This window comes from Urocitellus parryii, chromosome 7 (genome assembly GCF_045843805.1).
Source record: "Urocitellus parryii isolate mUroPar1 chromosome 7, mUroPar1.hap1, whole genome shotgun sequence".
NCBI classification, from domain to species: domain Eukaryota; kingdom Metazoa; phylum Chordata; class Mammalia; order Rodentia; family Sciuridae; genus Urocitellus; species Urocitellus parryii.
This window is the reverse complement of record NC_135537.1, coordinates 170869359-170890251: the sequence shown is the minus strand read 5'-3', so window position 1 is coordinate 170890251 and position 20893 is coordinate 170869359. Positions and strand designations below refer to the sequence as shown.

The 20893-nt window shown below is 50.4% G+C and overlaps 1 protein-coding gene across 1 annotated transcript; it reads left to right on the top strand.

Annotated features, from left to right (window-relative positions):
- The first annotated feature begins 44 nt into the window (after nucleotides 1-44).
- Cacng1 (calcium voltage-gated channel auxiliary subunit gamma 1) lies at nucleotides 45-11278 on the top strand. The gene is made up of 4 exons (XM_026406632.2): nucleotides 45-379; nucleotides 9017-9091; nucleotides 10012-10149; nucleotides 10582-11278. The coding sequence occupies exons 1-4, from the start codon at nucleotides 145-147 to the stop codon at nucleotides 10806-10808; spliced, it is 675 nt and encodes a 224-aa protein (XP_026262417.2). The 5' UTR covers nucleotides 45-144; the 3' UTR covers nucleotides 10809-11278.
- Nucleotides 11279-20893: the final 9615 nt, after the last annotated feature.

The following is a 20893-nucleotide window of genomic DNA, read 5'->3' as shown; positions in this document are numbered from 1 at the left end:
AGCCCACTCTGGCTCAGTCAGGCACACTAAAGTTAGCTCCCACCCCTGGCCTGATAACCACTGCCGCCACGCTAGCGGGGCAGCCACATACCCTGGGAGATACTGCTGCCCCCTGCCCCAGGCACCCACACCTTGGTGACTACCATGTCCCAGACCCAAGCCCTGAAGGTTCGTGTGGCCCTCTTTTGCATCCTGGTGGGCATTGTGCTGGCCATGGTGGCCGTGGTGACGGACTACTGGGCCGTGCTGAGCCCCCACATGGAGCACAACAATGCCACCTGCGAGGCAGCCCACTTCGGCCTCTGGAGGATTTGCACCACGCGCGTTCCTGTGGACGACATTGAGGACAAGAACTGTGGCGCCATCACCCTGCCTGGGGGTAACGTACCCACTCTCCAACCCGCTCTCCCCTCCGGCTCTTCCCATTCCCCTGATGAGTCACCCATGGGAAGGAAGGCTGGTTTCTCTGCCCGGGGTCAGAGCAGCCACCAGGCCCTTCCTAAGAAGGTTGGATCTGCCTGTGGCACCTGTACCAGTGGCTGCCGCCAGGTTGACAAATGAGGGTATTTGTCTCCAGCTTCTTCCGTCTGGCTGAGGCTTGGGGCTTTTCATCCAGAGCAGAAAGCAGGCCAGGTGGGACAAGAGGCCCCTGAACAGGTCTACCAGCCCCGGGGCTTCTGACCCCAGCAGCGGTCACCCATTGGTGTCCCAGCTCCATTCTCTCTTTTCCATGACAGGCAGGTGGCTCTATGTTCTCAGGCTGGAGGGACCCAGGGGACTGGTGGGTTCATTGCTTGGCTTCCAGGCAGGAGTGTAGATAGGAGAGCCACAGAACTTGTGGGGGCCCATGCAGAATGAAAACACCGAGTGTCTTATTCCTAATTATGGAGAATTTCAAGTTGAGCATGGAACCAAGCACAGGCCCTTCTGTGAGCAGAGCCAGGGTGCAGGTCTCTGAAGCAGGATGTGGTCGGGCATGAGCCACCTGCTTGTCAGAACCCGGGGTCCTTCTGTACATCTCCCTCCAGTCAGACCCTTCAGAAGCACGCAGCATTTCCTTGTGCTAGAGTTTAAGAGTACTCCTCCATTTCCTACCATGTGACCCAGGTAAATTCCTGGTCAAGAATACCTGGTATTCAGAGGCAGGTAGAGTGGTGTATGCCTCTAACCCCGCAACTCGGACTTCAGTAGGTGAGGCAAAGAGGATCACAAGTTTAGGGCCAGCCTCAGCAACTTAGCAAGACCTTGTCTCAAACTAAAAGGTTGAAAGGGCAGGGGATGTAGCTCTGTAGTAAAGAACCCCTGATACAGATTCAATCCCTGTACTGGGGCCGAGGGCGGGGCAGTGGGGTAGGGAATATGTGGTATTCACATGAACTGATCTCTTTGCAGAATAGAGATTCCGCAAACATGGAGTTCTCAGGATTCATAGTAATCAGAGCACTTGTTCGAGGAAAAAGTACTGCACGGGGAAGGGGGCTTGGGCTGTAGCCACCACTGCTCACCACCTCCAGAATGACTATTCAGGGAGGATGAGGTCCTTCTCAGCCTCTGGTTCCTCCTCTATAAAATACAGGACTTGGGCTCAGCAACATAAGAGCCACTTGGAGACACACTTATGAATGTGTCTCCAAGGTGGCAGTGGACCAGGGTATGTGTGACGTTCCTCCTGATGCTCAGAATTATTCTATGACCTGACCACGTATTCCTGAAACCCCTGCTTCAAGGGAATTGGCGCTGAGACCCCAATGATCTTGCAGACTGGGTGTGGGGCAAAGAGCCCAAACCCCACCTCCCACTCCTGGCCTTCTTCTTCTTCCCCTCTGCTTGCTTGAGGGAGCCCCAGCCTTGCTCATCTCTGCTGAGCACCCAGAGACTCGTAAATACCCAGCTGTCTTGGAAACGCTGAGTCCCAGGGCTAAGGGCTTTGATAGGCGTGGGCATGTGCTTGAAAGGTATCACATAGCCCAGACGCCCACGTCCCTTGGCCACTGCTGCACGCTGGTAAACAGATGCATCATCTAGCCAGCTCCCTGGACAGGGCAAGGCAGGGTGAGGCTGCTTCTCCAGGGACCACACATGGGAACACACATTGTGGTCCTGTCCACCTGTCCTTGGAGGCAGCTGCCTTTTAAAGTCAGAGCAGATGAGCAAACGAGTGAGCAAGGTCCCTGCAGGGCAGAGACAGACTGGCTAGAGGACCAGCCTCAGGGGACCAGCAGGCATCGCTTGGCCTTGAGCCTGAGCGGTCCATCTCTTTGCCATGAATCATGTTTCCCACATTTGTGACAATGAGCACCACCTCCCCCCAATAATCTTCCAAAGCATGTTCCTGCCATTTTCCTGTTTTTCTCTGCAAATGGAAATTCCTTTATTTTTCCATCTGTCCTTCCTATGCTCTGGAACCACTCTTTTCTAGGTGGGGGTTGTATGCATATGTTCTTTTATTATCAATAATAATTACAATAATGCCACACAAATGTAGCACTATGTGCCAAACATAGTTGTAGGTGCTTTATGTATATTAATTTGGGGTGACATCAGGGGAAAAAATGACAGCATAAGAACCACCTCCCCTCAAATCTTCTTCTCCATAAAAGAAAGACAAAACAGTTTTTTTTTTAAAAAAAAAGTCAAATCAATGTTTTCAGAATTATGGCAATCTACCAAATCTTGTAGCAATCTAGAATTGCTTGTTCAAGAAAATGGGTGACTCTTAGGATGAAGAGTAAGTTTTGTGGTATTTTTACTTTAACAAGGAATTTAAATAGTATTGCCTGTCTATGGGAGAGGGGACAGAATACAGCCATAGATCCTAAGAAAGCCCAGATATTGGACTTACTGAACAATAATCAGTTATTTAAAATATATTTCCCATTCCTCTTCCCCCATCTCTGTTGCAGCTTTGAAAATCAACATCTCACCATCACAGTGAAAATCAGCAGCCTGGTAGCCACTTACAGGGGACAAGAAAGGATTGAATCTCTTTCAAAACCCTTTTCCTAGATAACTGTCATTATCTGACCTATGTGGTCATTCCCTAGAAGTCTTCACTTGCAAAGCTATCATTACGTGGCCCAACTCTGAGCTCATCCAGTGCAAATAGTCAATTTCTCAAGGGCATTTGTTGAAAACAATTAGAGATGATAGGTTAATATCATGGCTGCCTGAGCTGCAGATAACAGTTGGGCCATGTGGTAGGCTATGCAAAGAACTGGAGAATGAGATGTTCAGAGGTAGCTTTGAAGAACTGCAGCATAGTCCTAATAATCTAGAAGGCCATGTACAGTGCTGTGTGTATGCTCAGGAAAGATCTGCAAAGGCCCTGAATTCTCACCTCTGCCTTATCTTGAGGTTCTGTACAAGTACAAAGTGAAGACCAAAGCAGAGATGTAGGCTGCTTCTCTAAGTGTTTAAGCCATGCCTCAAATGTGCAGAGCCCCTCAGTAGAGAGGGTGACGCACTTGTTCTAAGCATTTTAGGAAATCTCTGTTGACCAGCTACTAAGCTAATGGAATAGAGATTTCAGGAGTCACACATGACTAAGAATACATACTTCACAAAATTAGTTCAGAGCAGTCACTATATAAGCAACAACAAACAACAACAGAAACAAACCCTCAAGAACAAGAATCTGATTTCCAGTGTTGCCTCATCATATTACTTAAAAAACACAAGACATAGCGGATGCAGTGGCACATACCTATAATCACAGCAGCTCAGGAGGCTGAGGAAGAGCATCGCAAGTTCAAAGCCAGCCTCGGCAACTTAGCAAGGCCCCATGCAACTTATCTAGACCCTGTCTCAAAAAAAAAAAAAAAAGAAAAGAAAAGAAAGAAAGAAAATTGAAGGGTTGTGGATGTACCTCAGAGGTTAAGCACTTCTAGTTTCAATTCTTCAAACCAAAAAAAGCACAAGCCACACAAGTAACTAAAATGTTACGGACTGTTTGTGGGGTCAGGGAGCAGGAATGAGTAAACGGATCTCTAAGGAAGCCCAGATATTGGACTTACTGGACAAAGACTGCAAATCAGCTATTTAAATGCATTTAAAGAATTAAAAGACTCCATATCTAAAAAACTAAAAATGAGAATGGTGTCTCATGAAATAGAGAATATCAGTAAAGAGATAAATATTATTTTCAAAGGTCCAAACAGAAATCCTGGAGTTAAAAAATGTAACAACTGAAATCTTAAAAAATTGATTATAGAGAATCAGTAAGAGATCTGAGCAGAGAAATGAAAAAAAAATAGTGAACTTAAAAATGGATCAACCAAGATTAGCAAATGTAAGGAACAAAGAGAAAAAAAATGAATGAAGCATAATGAATAGAGCCTCAGAGAGCTGTGGAACACCATCTAAGATACCAACATATGCATTCTGAAAGTTCCAGAAGGAAAGGAAGAGAGAGAAAAAGGGAATGGAACAGAAATGATTATGAAAAAATAATGGCTAGCACTCCCCAAATTGAATGAAATATTATTTTATAAATCCATATAGCTCTATGAAGCCTGGGAAATGTAAACTTAAATAGATCTATACCTAGTCAGCCCATAATCAAGCTTTTGAAAGATAAAGAAAAAGGGGCTGGGGTTGTGGCTCAGTGGTAGAGCGCTTGCCTAGCAATGTGTGAGGCCCTGGATTCAATCCTCATCACCACATAAATAGATAGATAGATAGATAGATAGATAGATAGATAGATAGATAGAGGTATTGTGTTCATCTACAACTAAAAAAATACTTAAAAAAGATAAAGACAGAATCTTGAAAACAGAGACAACACATCACACCCAAGGGATCCTTAATAAGATAGACAGTTGATTTTCCTCAAAAGCAGATAGAGACCAGAAAGCGATGGACTGGCATACATATATTAGCTCATCTGATTTCTCCCAGAAACCTCCATGAGATCCACCACATTATTGTCATTTCATCTTACAGAACATGAGGCACACCTAGTTGAGCAAGTTCACTCAGTTACTGAGTGCAGCATCTTGTATTCACACCCAGGTCCTGTCCCTAACCTTTACCTTCTTAGTCAAGACATTATACTAAGTTCAACAAACCAGCAGGCAGGTGCTCATCCTATAGGTGTTTTTCATTCTACAGGGAGAAGCACTGAGGCTGAGCATGCCCTTCCCAGCCTAACCCTCTGACAGGCTGAAGTTCAACCTTCACTTCGTGAATCCAGAGCCTCCTTGCTCTCCAGACACACCCGCCCCCACATCCTCCACTAAATGCTGCTGGCCCAAGTGACCATGAGGAGTTCAGCTTATGACATGCCATGGTTTGGGGGCAGTTAGTCTAGTATAAGAAGGAGATTTCTCCAGGCCCCATTCAGCTGTAGAATGTTCTAGGCTCTGAGTACAGGAACTATCTGATTTTTCCACTGCCCCTAAAGAGCCTCAGAAGGAGTACTGTGTACTAGATCAACATCTGAGGTCAATTCAAATGTCTTCATAATGATAGCAGAGGCTTCCCCAGTGGTCAGAAGAGATTATGTGTCTGGAGGCCCAAGTGAGTCCCCAGAGACACCATCCCCTGCTCTTGCTTCTTCCAGGCTCTGTTTCCTTGGGGAAAGACAGCAGCTGCTCCAGGGCCCCAGGACCCTCACGGCCCATCTTCTCCTCCAGACTCAATGCAGATACTGGGGCCTCATGAAAGCACATGCACTGACCCTGAGAAATTTCAGGGGCTCCCTTCACCATCCACATGAGCCCTGGCTGGAGGCTGAGACCGTAACTAGACTTTATCTGTCAAAGAGCAGTGCTCTGAAAATCGGGGACTCGGGTCCCGGGATTTCTCCAGTCTATTTTATAAAATTCTTCAGGGGAGGTGAGAGGAGACACAGCACTGAGAGACCAGTGATGGGAACGTCCCTTACAAAAAGGATGAATGACACTGGGAGGAACTTCCTTCCCCATCCCTGAGGCACCAGCTCCCTCTGGTTTTTCTCACACCCACAAATTATCCTGAGTATATTAAATTCTCCATTAACCGGCACCCGCTGCCCGAGTCCATTCTCGGTGATCGTCCAGATCATCCCGTTACTCGAGTTCACCTCGGGGTCAGCGTGCCCCCTGCTCTGGTCCTTTGAGGTTGGCACGCCAGCTGGGGTTCTGTACCTCCTGTGACTCCCTGAGCCAGAATACGTGGTTAGCCGGCCCCCGCCAGCCCCCAGTGGAGACTGACCACTGAGTTCGTTGTCTTCTTTGAGCACTCATCCACTTCACATCTCTCAACCACTCAGTCTTACAGAAAGAGAAATGTTAAGATCACCATAAGCCATTTATGGAGAGAAAGGAGACGGGAGGAACCTCAGAAATCCTAACTCTTCCCGGATCCTCCTCTTGGCCTCTGGGCTCGAGGCCCACTTGATCAGAAGCACCTGCTTCTGTGGAGGCCCGAGCTGTGCTCAGGAGTGATGGAAGTTGAGGTGGGGTGGAGAGAAAGGTGGGCAGGAAAGCTCGGAATCTGCTGTCTGTGCCAGACTGTCCCTGTCCCTTTCCCCCAACTCCTTACCTCGACCCAGTGAGCTACTCACAGCCTCTTTGGATGTCCCTCCTTTTCAAGGTGTCCACGATGTGCAGTTTCCCAAATACCACCCACCCGGACCAAGGGGCACAGGTGGGGCTGCCACCCGACAGCACCCTGGGCCCTTCTTGAGTGACACTGGCAGCTGCCTGACTTGGCTTGTCCCAATTAAGGCCTGGGTCCAGTGTGTCCACTCCAGCTCTGGGGGCCGTCAGGGACCATGGAGGGGCCTGTGGTCCCCCTCAGGCAGCCACACAGTCCTGCAGGGAATGCTCCTCCCAGGTCCAGGGTAGAGGCCACTGGCCTTCTTCATGGGCCAAGTCCAGGGGAGGAGGTGGATCATCCCGTCCACCCTTGGGCCCACAGTGCAGACCCATCAGAGAGAAGCTGAGGCTTCCAGAAGAGGGGATCCCACCCGCTGGGCACCCTGTTCCCTCCACCCGCTGTGAGGGCATTTAGTAGAGGAGAAGAGGGAGAGGAGAGCGGTGGGCCTGGACCACCCGAGGAAGACATAGCGCTCACCGCCTGGCGCCTGCAGACAGGCCCAGCCCCGACTGCACGGCTTGCTTTTCATCCTACTCATGCCATGGTCCCCGTCCACCCCGAGTGGACCTGGGGTTTACCTGTGGGGTTGGCACCTGAATGCTTCCTGGGAAAGTCACCTCAGAAACCCAGAAGGACCAAACAGCTACGTGCAGCCAGACTCTGGAGGCGGCCTTCAGCTCGCCACCCCCACGCGTGGAGAGAGAGTGGCCGGTGGAGAGAGAGTGGCCCAGGAGGCAGCTGACCGTGAAACACTTGAATCCAGTCAATCCTCCCCGGGGTGTTTTTCATGACAACTGAAATGGGCTCTTAAGAGACAAAAAAAAAAGAAAGGTTCCTTTTGTCCGGAGGGAGACCCAGGGAGACTGGTGACATAGCATGAGCCATTTTGAAGCAGCAATTCCAGAAAATCTATAGCTTATAATCTGAAAAATGTCAGAGGTTTGCATTATGCCCTGAAATAGCAGCGACGCTGTGAGGGAGAAAGGAGCAGCACTGATTCTGACCTCGTGGCTGGCCGCGAGGAACCCCAGGTAACTCGTTCAAAAGGAAAATTACTTAAATATAGAAGCTGGTGGAGAAAGGCTGTTTACTGCCAGGAACATCTACCGCTGCTAAACCAGACCCCATCCCCGGGTGTCGCCTCCTTCCTCGACCTCAGGAGAGGCTGCAACCCTGACTTTGGAGGACAGGAAACGGGTAGGAGGACACAGGATTAGGTGGCAGTCAAGCCATGCCTTTGGCAGCTCCTGGGTCACATTCCTAGAAGAAAGAGCATCCGTCTCCTTGTGACCAACCCAATGTAGCCTGGAGGTGAAGCCGTGAATTCATAAAGTAGATGCCATTTAAACCAAGGACAGAGGCAACGTTCAGTGAAGGGCCTCACACAAATAAAATGCAACCTAATTGAGTTTTTTTTTAAGAATTATAAACTAATACAAAATAACTCATTTGTCTACTCCCTAAATCTGAAGTAAAGGTAAGCAAGAGGGCTCTACTTCATGCCGTATCTAGTTAGGAGAGAAGAGAGACTAAAAGAGAAAAATAAAAGTGAAACTATAGTTCAAATCAGCAAGAATTTCTTTGTGCCGAACCCCTCGTCCTGCCTCCCTATCAGATGCAGATTTTGGGTGTCCACAGACCTTCTGTGGCTTTTAAGACAATGCTCAGGTAGAGCAAGTAGCTTGCCAGGACAGGTTTTGTCTGGCCTGCCACACAAGCACGGTTCCTGAAGGTCTAAGGAAATGGCATGAAGGTCACACTCAGCTCTCACGTTCCTGCCTGGGTCCAAGTTCATCCTGACAGTCACTCAGAAAAAACCCTCTGCTAGAATTTTTAAAGGCCAGAACAGGGGTCCCCAACTTGGCTGAGCATCAGAATCTCCTGGAAAGCTTTTGAAAAGCCTGCTTCCCAGGTACCCCTGTGAATCTGGGTGGGCCTGGATTCTGATAAGAAACCCACATTTTGGGTGAATACAAGGTTTCTTGGCTATTGACATTTGGGGCTGGATAATTCTAGGTTTGGGGGGTCTGTCCTCTGCATTGTGGGGTGTCCTGCAGTATCCCCTGGCTTCCAGATGCCAAGAGCCCCCTCTCCACACCACAGTGTCTCCAGGCCTTGCCCAGTGTCCCCAGGGTGAGGCGCTGCTTGGCTGAGAACGGCTGGTTGGTCCTGTGCCCTGTTCCCTGATGAATGACAGACCCGGGCCCCAGCCTGTGGGCCTGATGAGGCTCAGCAGCACACGCTCCCTGTCCCGTCCACTCCTTTGGCCTTTGCTTCCTGAGGCTGCTTATGCAACCCCATTGTCCTGCAGAAAGGGTGTTCTAAGGGTCGGAGGAACAAATTTTGACCCAGCAGAATGACGCCACCTTCTCTCAGCCAGGCTTCCAATTGCTACTGGTCTTTCCTCCCAACTCACGAGCGTCTTCCTCCTTTGCAGAGAAGAACTGTTCCTACTTCAGGCATTTCAACCCCGGTGAGAGCTCAGAGATCTTTGAATTCACCACTCAGAAGGGTGAGGCCTGGGAAGCCGGGGCGGGGCAGGGGGGACACTGTGTCACAGGCGGCTGAGCCAGGATGTCATCTGATGAGAAGCAGCCCTGGCCTGGCGTGTTTGAACGGCAGCCTTGCCGCCTCCCATGCCAGGGAACTGCAAGTGCAGTGTCCCTATCCAGGGGCCCAAGCACATTTGTCAGAGCTGGGGACAGTTGGGGACAGTTCCTGGGAGGCTCTAGGTTGCCGCAGGAACACACGTTCCAAAAGATCCCAGGAAACAGGACAAGTGCCCACAGTCCCAGGAAGTTCCCTGGGTGCGGTGGGAATCCCTGGGACTCCCCCTCGCTAAGGGATCCCCCAGGACTGGATCCATGGAGCTCTGGGCACAGCAGGCCTGCGAGAGCGCATGCCCACACAGACATACATGACAGATGCCCACGCGGGACACACTCACACACACACACTGACGGATCCTCGAACACGGGGCACACTCACATGTACACACACAGATCCTCACACTTGGAACACACTGTACACTGACAGACCCTCACACTAACCACTAGGTGACCCCACCATACCCTCACACACATGCTAGGCCACCCCACACTCTGTCACTCCCCTGGAGGATCCTGTACTGACCACCCACCTCAGTGCCTCCTTCTGCCTGTCACTCAGAGGAGGTTTCTGCTCCATCTACAAAGCCTCTGGCCATGTACCTCCTGGCCACGTGCCTCCTGACCTCCTTTGGGGGCCTCCGTCCTGGGGAGAGCCCCGTAATTTGGTGCACGGCAAAGACACGGGGTGAACAAGTCCCGTGACCATCTGGCCACACCCCTTCCCCTCGTGGAACAAGAACTGTCACCGAGCTGGCTAAAGGTCCAGCCAGCAGTGGCGGAGCACTGGGGATGCAGCCCAGTTCTGAGCTGCCCTGTTTCACAGAGTACAGCATCTCCGCGGCCGCCATCGCCATCTTCAGCCTGGGCTTCATCATCGTGGGCACCATCTGCGCACTTCTGTCCTTCCCGAAGAAGCGGGACTACCTGCTGAGGCCAGCGTCCATGTTCTACGCCTTTGCAGGTACACGGGGCTCCTGCCCTTGCCCGGGTGGGACCACTCTGTCCCAATCATGGCGCGGCCCCGCTTGGCTCCTGCCTACCGCAGGGCTTGAGGGGGACCCTTCCCCAGCTCCATGCAGGAGCACCTTGGTGGGGGCCTCGGCGACCCCAGGAGGGTTGGCAGGGAGAAAGCTCTTGCTATTGCATCTATTTTTCACAATGACACTGAGGAGACTTCCCAGGGCGCCATTAGCAAAAGAAGGAAGGAAAAGTGGTGGTCTGGCCAGCCTGCTCAGGGAGGCGGAATTGCAGGGTAGAGGGTGGCGGGCGGATGGGTCACTTTTGCAGGTTCCTCCCCACCCAGGGCAGGGTCACTGCCTTCCCCGCCAAGCAGTAGGCTGGGGTGGCAGCAGGAGTGCCCTGGGACGCTGAGAGGCCCCGGTTCTGTCCCCAGGGCTCTGCATCTTTGTCTCAGTGGAGGTCATGCGGCAGTCGGTGAAGCGCATGATCGACAGTGAGGACACGGTCTGGATCGAGTACTACTACTCCTGGTCCTTTGCGTGCGCCTGTGCCGCCTTCGTCCTGCTCTTCCTTGGCGGCCTCGCCCTCCTGCTCTTCTCCCTGCCTCGAATGCCCCAGAACCCCTGGGAGTCCTGCATGGATGCTGAGCCGGAGCACTAGGCCTCGGAAAGCTGAGCCCCAGCCCAGAACCTTCCAGACAGGAGGTGGGAGTTTCCTTCTGTCCTGTTCCCCTCTGCCCCGTTCTGTGACTGTCACGGGCTGCGTCCCCTCTCTGAACTTGTCTCTGGGTTGTGACAAGCTTCTGTGCGAACAGAGCAAATGGACATGAGCCCAGCCCTGGCCAGGATCAGAGAGAACAGGGCCAGCAGGTGCACGGGTGTTTGGAGGGACCCAACTGTCCAGCAAAGACCAAGGTTGTCCTGCTGGGCCAGTTGTCTTTAAAAACCCGACAAGGACACCCTCTGCCCATTTACCAGGTCTAGGAGTCACCTGTGTAAAAAGCCAGCCTCCCCCCTTCTTGGTGACAAGGTACACCCTTTTCAGTGAACTGAACCTCCCTCCTTGGCTTCCAGGAGCCCTGACTGGTAGAATCTGACTGTTGTTTGAAATAAAAACTCTCAGAAAACTCACTCTTTCCTGGCGCCTGGCACAGCAATCGCTTGGATTCCTGGTCACAACCCAGGGGCCCCGAACCTGGAGGGGAAAGGAAGGCGTGTCTCGGTGGATGTTGGGGACATTTGGGAGGAGGGGTGGGCATGAGGGGGAAACCGACAACGGCTGGGAGGTTCTGAGTTCCACCTTGTATCTCTGGGCTCTGGGGATTGTTGGGGACGAAACTGGAAACCCTCTGACTAGGCGAGGGTGTTAAAAATAGGTGGGGTTATTTCTAGAGTCCGGCACGCCAAGCATCCGGGGCCACCACGGTGCTGAAGCAGCACAGCCACTGGGCTCTGGTTTCTGATGCCAGATTTTTGTTGCAGAGAACATCAGGAAGCAGGGCTTAGCAGTTAGACACTTAGGGCCGCCTGGAGTGCCACCATTTGTGCGATTCTGCCCCCCCAAACCCCGCTGTACTCACCCGGGCTTCAGGAAACAGAAGTCAGACGTGGCTGGCGGTTAAGATCCTCACACTCCTCGCGGGGGACACCAGAGAACCATCTGGAGCTGGTTCTTCTCTGACTGGGGTTGGCGGACCTCAGCCTGTGGGCAAACCTGGCTCCCTGTCCCTGGTGTGGTCTGCAAGCTATGAGTGGTTTTTACAGCTTTAGATGATAGAGGAAGGAGGAGGAGGAGGAAGAGGAGGAGGAGGAGGAGGAGAAGAAATGATCAATATCATCTCGTGATCTGTGAAAATTATATGAAATTCAAATTGGTGTCCATAAATAAAATCGTATTGGCACCCAGCCACACCCATTCCCATGGGCACACAATGTAGCTGCTTTTTTTTTTTCACAATAGCAGCCTTGAGTAAATTCATCAGAGCTGTTTTGGCTGCAAAACTAAAAATACTTGCTCTTCAGTCCTTTATGGAAAATGCTGACCCTTGTTCGGGAGTCATCACGCACCCCTTAGACGGATGATTAACCCCTCACCGTTCCCATCCATGAAAGACATTTGTTTATTCTTTCACTGCACCTCGGCCTAGAACAACCGAGAAGGGAGGATCACAAGTCTGGAAGGCACCTGGGTAGTGGCCACAGTGGGGTTTGTGAAGAGTCCCCTCTGATGTCTCAGGGGCTAGGCTGGACTTGGAGGGGTGTCTGAGGAGCCTGAGGGGGCCAGCATCAGCCCACCCCGCTCCACAGTTAGTGATGGAGCTGAAAGTCTGGCCCACGATTAGGAAATCTGAAAAAAATCCAAAAAACCTGGGGGTGTACCATGCAATGCAGAGAATCAAAGCCTTGGGAACCCGGAAGGGTGCGCCCTGCGGACATTAGCCCGAGGCTGCCGCAGCTGGCTCTGTCCCACCGCCAACAGCAGGAAACTGACCGCAAAATGCAAAGATGGACTCCGAGAGCTGACCTGCTCCTGGTGGAGGAGAAGGACAGGGAAGCGGAGTCCTAACCACCCCGGAGCCGGGCACAGTGCATGAGCAAGGGGAAGACGTCCCCCAGACAGCCGTCTGGAAGGCCCACAGCTCCCCCATTCTTATCTGATGGTGAGCAGAGTCAGAGGGTGTGCTTTTCACCTTGCCACGTGATGCCTGTGCTTCTGACCTCGGAAAGGAACATCCACAGAACACAGACCACCTGGCTGCCCCGAGTTTCCGCTGCTTTGAGACCACGATGCAAATGAAAGGGTCCGAGGGCAGCTGCCAGACAGCCACGCAGGGTGGCACCCACACCAGCCTCCACCGAGGAAAAGACAATGCGGCAAAGCAGAAAGGAGCCTCGTGCCAGCAAGCAAACCAACCAACCCAAACCAACCCACCGGGAGGGAAACGACCCCAGCCTGCCCACCGCTGCTCCCCAGGGGGCATCTGCAGTGAGCAGCTGGTCAGTCTTGGGCCTGGTTAACTGAAGGCCCAACCAAGCCCCACTCTGAGGGCCCAATGTGTGCTGAGCCTCGGAAACCCAGGGCATCTCATTTCCTTCATGTGGGAATTGAGTGGCCACCAAACCCTGGTATTCCATACCCCTGTCTCAGCATTTCCATCTCCGCCGTCTTCCTTCCCTGACGTATGGAAGGTAATTGAGCCACGATGGGCAATTCAGTCACCAAGGTGAATGAGGTTTGAGAATTTTTTTTAAAAAATTTTTTGAATTTTTAAAATGTAATTAAAAGTAAATTTTTTAAAATGTTAACAAAACTACCATCTTAATCATCTCTAAGTGTACAATTCATTGAAGTCCATCTGCTTAATTGCAAAACCACTATCCATCTTTTCATCTTGCCAAACTAAAACTCTCTACCTGTTAAGCAAGAATGCTCCCTGTACCCTCCTCCAGCTCCTGCCACCCACCATCCACATCCCATCCCGCCTCTAGGGATCTCTAGGGGAAACTGAGGATCAGAGAAGGCTTTCTTACTGCCACCTAGTGACAAACAGAAGTTAGGGCCAAAACTGCAGCTTCCCACCTGTCTGACCAGGACCCCTTACCGATGCTCATTGGGCCTCCACCTAGGTACTAGAGGTAGGAAAGGGACAAAGGTGTCTTACTCTTTTTGGCCTTCCCAAGAGCTTGGCTTGAAATTTCAAGGATCTCTGTACCTTTATTTTTAATTTTTAGCTGCCCCATCAAGGAGGGCAAAAGATTCAACCACCTTCCATTGCAGTATTTCCCCTGCCAATGAGACTTGTCCTGTGTTGACCAGATATTTTATTTACAAATTCATTTCTAATTTATACCCTGCCTGCTTTTAGGAAAGATCAGAGTGGAGACAAGGCATGCATAAACCCAGGATGTGGAGCGTTATCTATTAAGTGATGGCTGGAGTCGGGTGGGATGCAGCCTCCCGGGCCTCCCCGGCCTTCATTTCACAGTCTTACTGAGCTGCAGCCACTAAGTCTGTCAATTAATCCCCACACAGGCCACTGATCCTATGCGGCCAAGAAAGTTAATTAAGAATTTCCGTGTGAGAAGCAAGCCTTTCTATTCTTTTGACTTTGTCCCCTACGAGACTTTCTGCCCGAGTGTGAAAGAGCTGACTTGTTGGGCGTCTTCATTGTGAGCTTTGGCTTGTTGCTCTCTACGCACGAAGTGGTCCCGGATGGGAAATTTGTCTGCAAAGCCACCACCTGGGAGCTCTTGGCTGAGAGCTGAAGGAGCTCAGAAAACACATTTCCAAGTCCCCCACTTGCACAGCGGACCCGCCTCTCCCCACCAGCCAGGCCTGGCAGATGCCACCGGGAGCAAACCGACAAGCACTTCAGAGGGCCTCAGGGCGCCAGGTTGTGATTAACAGTGTGAACGGGGACACGCAGGGGTGCAGCTCACCTAGAAGCATCCAAGAGGCAGAGACGATTTGCAACCCTCCCAGGCAGGGGGGGAAAGAGGAAAGACACCACAGATCTGAGGCCTGTGCGCGTCCACCAGAGGCAGCAGGACCAAGGGCAGGCAAGTGAGGCCGCGGGCTCTTGGCCCTTCTTCCGGGGAGGTGGAGAGTGGGCAGAAGCCAGATCCAGGGTGGCGCTCGGAGCAGAGCCGTCTGGGACGCAGGACCCCCGAGCTGCGGTCCCGCAGGTCTCACAGTAGTCGCCTCCGTCAGAGGGTGTGTCGAGTGTGGTGGAGGGAAGTGTCCACTCCTCTCGACTGTCTCCAGACAGTAGAAGATGTCGTGGGACCAGAAATGGCGCCCTGCCTAGGGTGTGAAGGCCCAGGGTCCTGCCTGCTCTCCATGGCACAGCCCTTGGCACTCTCAGGGCACAGTGGGCTACTTCTCCTCAGGGTCTGCTTCCCACAGGGTCAAGGGCAGCAGGGCTGGGGAGCAGAAGCCAGCCAGCCCGCGGATCCGCTGTGAAAGCCTGGGGCCAGGGAAACAGAGAGGAAGAGAGGGAAGAAGGGAGGGAGGGAGGAAAGGCAAGCTGCTTTCAGGGAAGAAATGTGGGACTGTGAGCAGGGCCAAGCACAGCGTGGCCACCAGTCGGAGTAGTCCACTGAGATCACGGAGGGCGGGGGTCCTGGGGCTGTGGGGAGAGGCCTGGTGGCGTAGTGGCCGCCTGTGGAACTTCTCTGGGCCTCCGTCCCTCACCAGCTCACGTGCGTCAGAGCAGCTCCACCAGCTCTGTTCTCGTGATCTTAACACAAGGAAATACAAGACCTGGCCCCATGTTGGGGAGACTCAAACTTCACAGTTTGAAAACCACCACACAATCCACTTGTAGGCGTGAGTTCAGTCTCACTGGGTCCCAGTTTTCTGGAGAGATCCGTTTTCCAAAGGCTTCTCTGAGCTGTAGGAAAACTGGGCTCCAGTTTATTCCAATAAAGTACTTATGTATGTTATGTACACCATTTTGGCACCTTAGAGACCTCCAAAGAGCTAAAACTTGTGCTGGAACTGTCTTTGAAGGAGACCTTAAAACCAAATTTCTATAGCCATTTTCTCTGTGTACATTTTAACTTCTTGTATGTGTTTCATGAATTAGGATTTTTGTTCTACATTATTAGGTCTTTGTAAACTATAGGCCCAGGCATGTCTGCTCAGATTAAAAAAAAAAAACAGTACAAGCAGTTCATTTTCATGAATCACAATGCTTGCTTATACGCACGCGCACACACACACACACACACACATATATGTATATATATTCATTTAATATTTGTTTTTTAGTTGTAGTTGGACACAATACCTTTATTTTATTTATTTTCTGTGGATCTGAGGATTGAACCCAGGGCCTCGCACATGCTAGGTGAGTGCTCTACCGCTGAGCCACAACCCCTGCCCCACAATGCTTGCTTATTTTGCCCAACTAAAATAAATAAGTCTGATTTCAGATATAAGACTGTATCTGTAGTTTGTAGTCCATAAATTCCAGTGCCGATTGTTTCTGTGGTTGAGAATATCATCATTGCTCTAATGAATTGATCTTTTTGTAAAACGTAGGTATACTAAATAATGGATAAGTATAATATCAGTCTGCCTTATATATTTAGGTTCTAACCTAAGACTTTGTTAGAGGAAAAGGATCCTCTTAACATTTGTGGAAACCACTGAGAATCATCTGGTCATTAGATGGTCTTTAAGATCCCTCCACTCACCTTCCATGAGGTGGTTCCTGGGGATACAGCTCAGTTGGTAGAGTGCTTGCCTTGCGTGCACAAGGCCCTGCGTTCCATCCCCAGCATTGCCTAAAACAAAAACTTCAAGAAAGATCTCCTTAAAGTGGAGCCCATCTTGTTCATCTCAGGGATCGCTGAACCCACCCTGCCTAGGTCTCCCGTGACCTCACAGGTGCCAGCTGCAGGCACTGAACCTTCCTGGAGGATTTTGTACTTTTTCTTTTGGGGGAGTACCTGGGAGTCAACTCAGGGACACTCGACTACCGAGCCACATCCCCAGCCCTATTTTGTATTTTATTCAGAGACAGGGTCTCACTGAGTTGCTTAGCACCTCACTTTTGCTGAGGCGATCCTCCTGCCTCCGCTTCCCAACTGCTGGGATTATAGGCGTGTGTCACCACACCCAGCCATTTTGTACTTTTGACCTCAGCTTTCTTCTTACTTAACGTTCTCCTGACTTCCCCTGGCCTTTCCTTGGCAGTGTTGGTTCTTTTGCCGCCTGTCTTTAAACCTGGGTGTTTGCGAGGTCTTATCTCATACCACAATTTCTTAGAAATTCCATTCATTTCCAGGGCCTGGGCTTCCTAGGACCACAGTCCATCTGGGAGGTCACCGTGTTGGGTCCTGCAGGAACCTTGCTCCCCAGTGGTTCCAAGCTGCCAGTGCCGACGTCCAAACCCAACCCATGGCTCTTCTTATCCAAATCCACTCTGTCCTGTGTGTTCCCGAGTGCTGTAGGCACTGCGTCCTCAGGCACCCAGGCCAGAAACACCGGAATTCCCTCCACCGAGTGCTAACCTTCTGCTTGAGCCCATCCTCACAGATTCTGCTCCAGGTCCTATCCATCCCATCCTGGTTTATCTTTTTTTTTTTTTTTTATTGGTCGTTCATAACATTACATAGTTCTTAATACATCATATTACACAGTTTGATTCACGTGGATTATGAACTCCCCCTTTTACCCCGTATACAAATTGCTGTATCACATCAGTTTCCCTTCCATTGATTGACATATTGCCTTTCTAGTGTCTGATGTATTCTGATGTCTGTTCTATTCTCTACTATCCCCCCTCCCCTCCCCTCCCCTCCCCTCCCCTCCCCTCCCCTTTTCTCTCTTTACCCCTTCTACTGTAAATCATTTCTTCCTGGTTTATCTTAACACTAAGGTAGGCCTCACCCTCTGCCACTCGTGTCCTGAGCACAGCCCACCCAGCGAAGTCATTCACCTCTCCTAGATGCTGTCCTTCACTTGAGACAATATCGAGTATCCCTGGCTCCTGTTGACGCCACAGTGTCAATTGAAGGGCCTAAAATAACACAGACTTACATTCTGGAGGTGGGGAGGCTGAAATCAGTTCTAGGAGGCTGACATCGAGATGGCAGCACAGATGGATTCTTCTGGTGGCCTCAGGTGAGAATCCACTTCCTTCCCACTTCCAGTTTCTAGACAGCCTCGCTCTCTTTGGTTTGTGGCTGCACTGCTCCGTTCACTGCTTCCGTCATCACGTATTCCTCTTGCTCTGACCCTGTCTGCCTCTTAAAAGGACCCAGTGATGACACAGGTCCTTCCAGATAACCCAGGGTCATCTCCTCAACCCAAGATCCTTCACTTACTCCATTTGCAGGGTCCGTTTCCCCCCACTGGGGATTCGGGCGGAGATCGCCTTCTATTCGCCAGTTCTAAGTATTAGGATGGGGACATTATTCTGTCTACAATTTTTCTTCTCAATATCATGTGCTAAGGTAGTGTGGAACTAGGATAGAATGAGGAATAAGCTACAGTCCTGCCCTTCAGGAACTTGGAGTTCAATGGTGGATGACTCTGAAGTCAAGTCTAAATGCTTGGAGATTTAGCTCACTTCTAACCTAGGAGGCTACTCCTTCTGCGAGACTCAGCTCAGATATCACGTAGTGACATGCTCTCCAGCCGAATTTATGCTTCTCACCTTCTTGTTCTCTTGATATTTTCTTCATGATCCTAGTATTTACCCTATTCGGGAACAGCCAGCCCACTGGGCCTGTGTACCTTGATAATGACAAACTCTTTGAGAGTAAGGCCCATATTTTCTTCAGAATCATCCTAGCAACTAGAACCTTCCACATCCCAATCCTTTATCCACATCCTCCACTCAGTGCCCAGCACACAGTGTCCTCAGAACACTCTGGTAGGTTGAATAAGTGCATAAACTAGAAAGCTGTTTGAGGGAAAGAGGGCGGGGAGGAATTCCAAGGAAGAGCAGGAAAGCGCAGCCAATAGGCTTTTGGAAACAAGAAAGGATCCATTCCAGATCCAATTTCCTGGCACCAGGTGTCTGCAGCCAGAATGGCCTGTCCTCACTCACGGCTCAAGTCAGGTTAATGAGATCAAGCCTGCTGCATTTGCTACACTGGAGCTGGTGACTGCGCATAGCTCTGAAATGAGATGACTTTTCAAGCTAAGGTATATCAGCTGATGGTCTTAAGTACAGAGAGATTTCCAAAATGGCTTAGCTGAAATGTACAAAACCACTTTTAATTACACTATATCACAACTTTCTTCTTCAAAAGAGTTTATCATCCACTCTCTGGGATGAACCAGCTCAGCAGGAATTGCTGTGGTACCAGATGGCATCTAGGGTCACCTTGTGTTAGTTTTCTGTTACTGTAAAAAAATACTTGAGACAAATCAACTTATCAAGAAGAAAGGTTTATTTTGACACACAATTTTGGAAGTTTCAGTCCATGATTGGTTGTCACCATAGTTAGGGCCTGTGGTAGCACAGCACATCATGGTGGGAGCACATGACAGAAGAAGCCATTCCCTCTTTGCAGGGAAGTAAAAAGAGAGGAGGAGTCTGATATACAACAATCCCTTTCAAAACCATGCCCTCAGTATCTGAAGAGCTGCCACTAGGTCCTACCTTTTCAAGGTTCCACCCCTTTCCAATTGCACCACAGGCTGGGACCAAGCCTTTAACAGATGGGTCTTCAGGGTACACTTACCTAAACCCTAGGACCCTGAGAAAAAGCTTTGTTTCCTCAAGCTTACCCATCTTCTGATCATCTGTTACTTGTGTCTCAGATTACGAAATTTGCTTTAAACCTGGTCACAAAGCTAGAGACTGAATCTACAAGAATTTCTCTTAGAAAACACCTCAGCCTAGAGACCCACTTCTGTATAGTTTTGTAAAATAGCAGGTAGGTTTGAGAGCCAAGACAAAGACAAGGCCCACTACTCTGGTGACTTCAAGTCTTTCCCTTTAGGATCCCTGGTATATTTTTGCACAGACACCTTCAGGCACTCCTCGCACATCCAGAAGGCCTGTCACCAGTGCTTCTGTTCAATTAGGGAGGAACACCACCAAAACTACCTTCTCCTCTGGCTCCCTTTCAGTGGCCAGCTGGCCATGCCCACCTTCCAGTGTCCAGCCCTGGCTCCTCTGAATCAGCCAACTAGTACCACTTTATTCTCAGGGATTAGCAGCACAGTTTCCTGAAACAACAGTTTAAATCAATTTGCAGAGCATCAGTTTTAATGAGCTAAGAGTGGGGATAATACCACATAGGTTTTGCAAGCTGCAGCTCCTGTTCAATTTAATTACCTCTCTCTGCGGATTTAACATCAACCAGAGCCTTATACAAAGGGGAATTTCATCATGTTTCCAGAGTTCTGCATGGTAGGTATATGCCTACAGACCAGCCTGTGCTAAAGGAGGCAGCAACCATCAAAATTGACATAACCATGGTGAAGCTGTCAAACGAAAGGTTCTAACAGTGATACCTGGTAAGGCACAAAATACATGTGAATGCTACTACCACTGTCACTGTTCAGAGAGCTGTGTGGAGTGGGTGGGGACATCACTGCAGAGGACAGCTTACTCCTCCTTCACTCTAGGCCATTGCTCCTGTCAAGGGCTGTCATCTGGCCACACTGTGTTGGCACATGACACCAGGAGGGGGAAGCACCTTTAAGCTCTTCTTTCAATCAAACCTTGAGACCCAGCTGCCCCAAGCATGGAAGGCCGTTTTCTGTATCAGGTATAGGGCTGGTGCTATAGGTTTAGAGATCTGAGGACATGACCCCTGTCACCCAGAAGTTCACAAACTCTTTAATACAAAACCTGTGACAAGGCTTAATTGCAGGCACAGAGAGAAGCGGGGTTAATTCCACCAGTGAGCACAAGGGGGTGAAATTTAGTCTTGATTAGTAAGTAAAACTCCCAGAAGTAGATCTGGGGACTGGGTTTGAGGGCCAAAGGGCGTGAGCCAAATAGAGCAGCAAGAAAGTCAGGGGCCTGTGCAGGCAGAACGGGACTGGTCCACCACAGCCTGCGATGGCAGTGCCCAGGAAGGAGACTTGGGATGCCTTGAAAGCCCAGGTAAGACACAGGTTGTGGTGGAGAGCCACATAACTCTCCAGAAGAGTGGCCCGATCGGCTGCCCTTGGTAGGATGAACAGGAAGTGAGTCAAAAAGTGAATTTCCACCCTTAGGGAACTGACTGGTCTGGACAGAACCTTGGAAGTCAAGCAGCAGAGTCAACTTC

Bases quoted from the DNA above. Each gene is read 5' to 3' on its own strand.
- Cacng1 (XM_026406632.2), top strand. From the start codon at position 145: ATGTCCCAGACCCAAGCCCTGAAGGTTCGTGTGGCCCTCTTTTGCATC. The intron at 380-9,016 runs GTAACGTACCCA...CCTCCTTTGCAG, and splicing joins CGCCATCACCCTGCCTGGGG to AGAAGAACTGTTCCTACTTC. The intron at 9,092-10,011 runs GTGAGGCCTGGG...CCTGTTTCACAG, and splicing joins TGAATTCACCACTCAGAAGG to AGTACAGCATCTCCGCGGCC.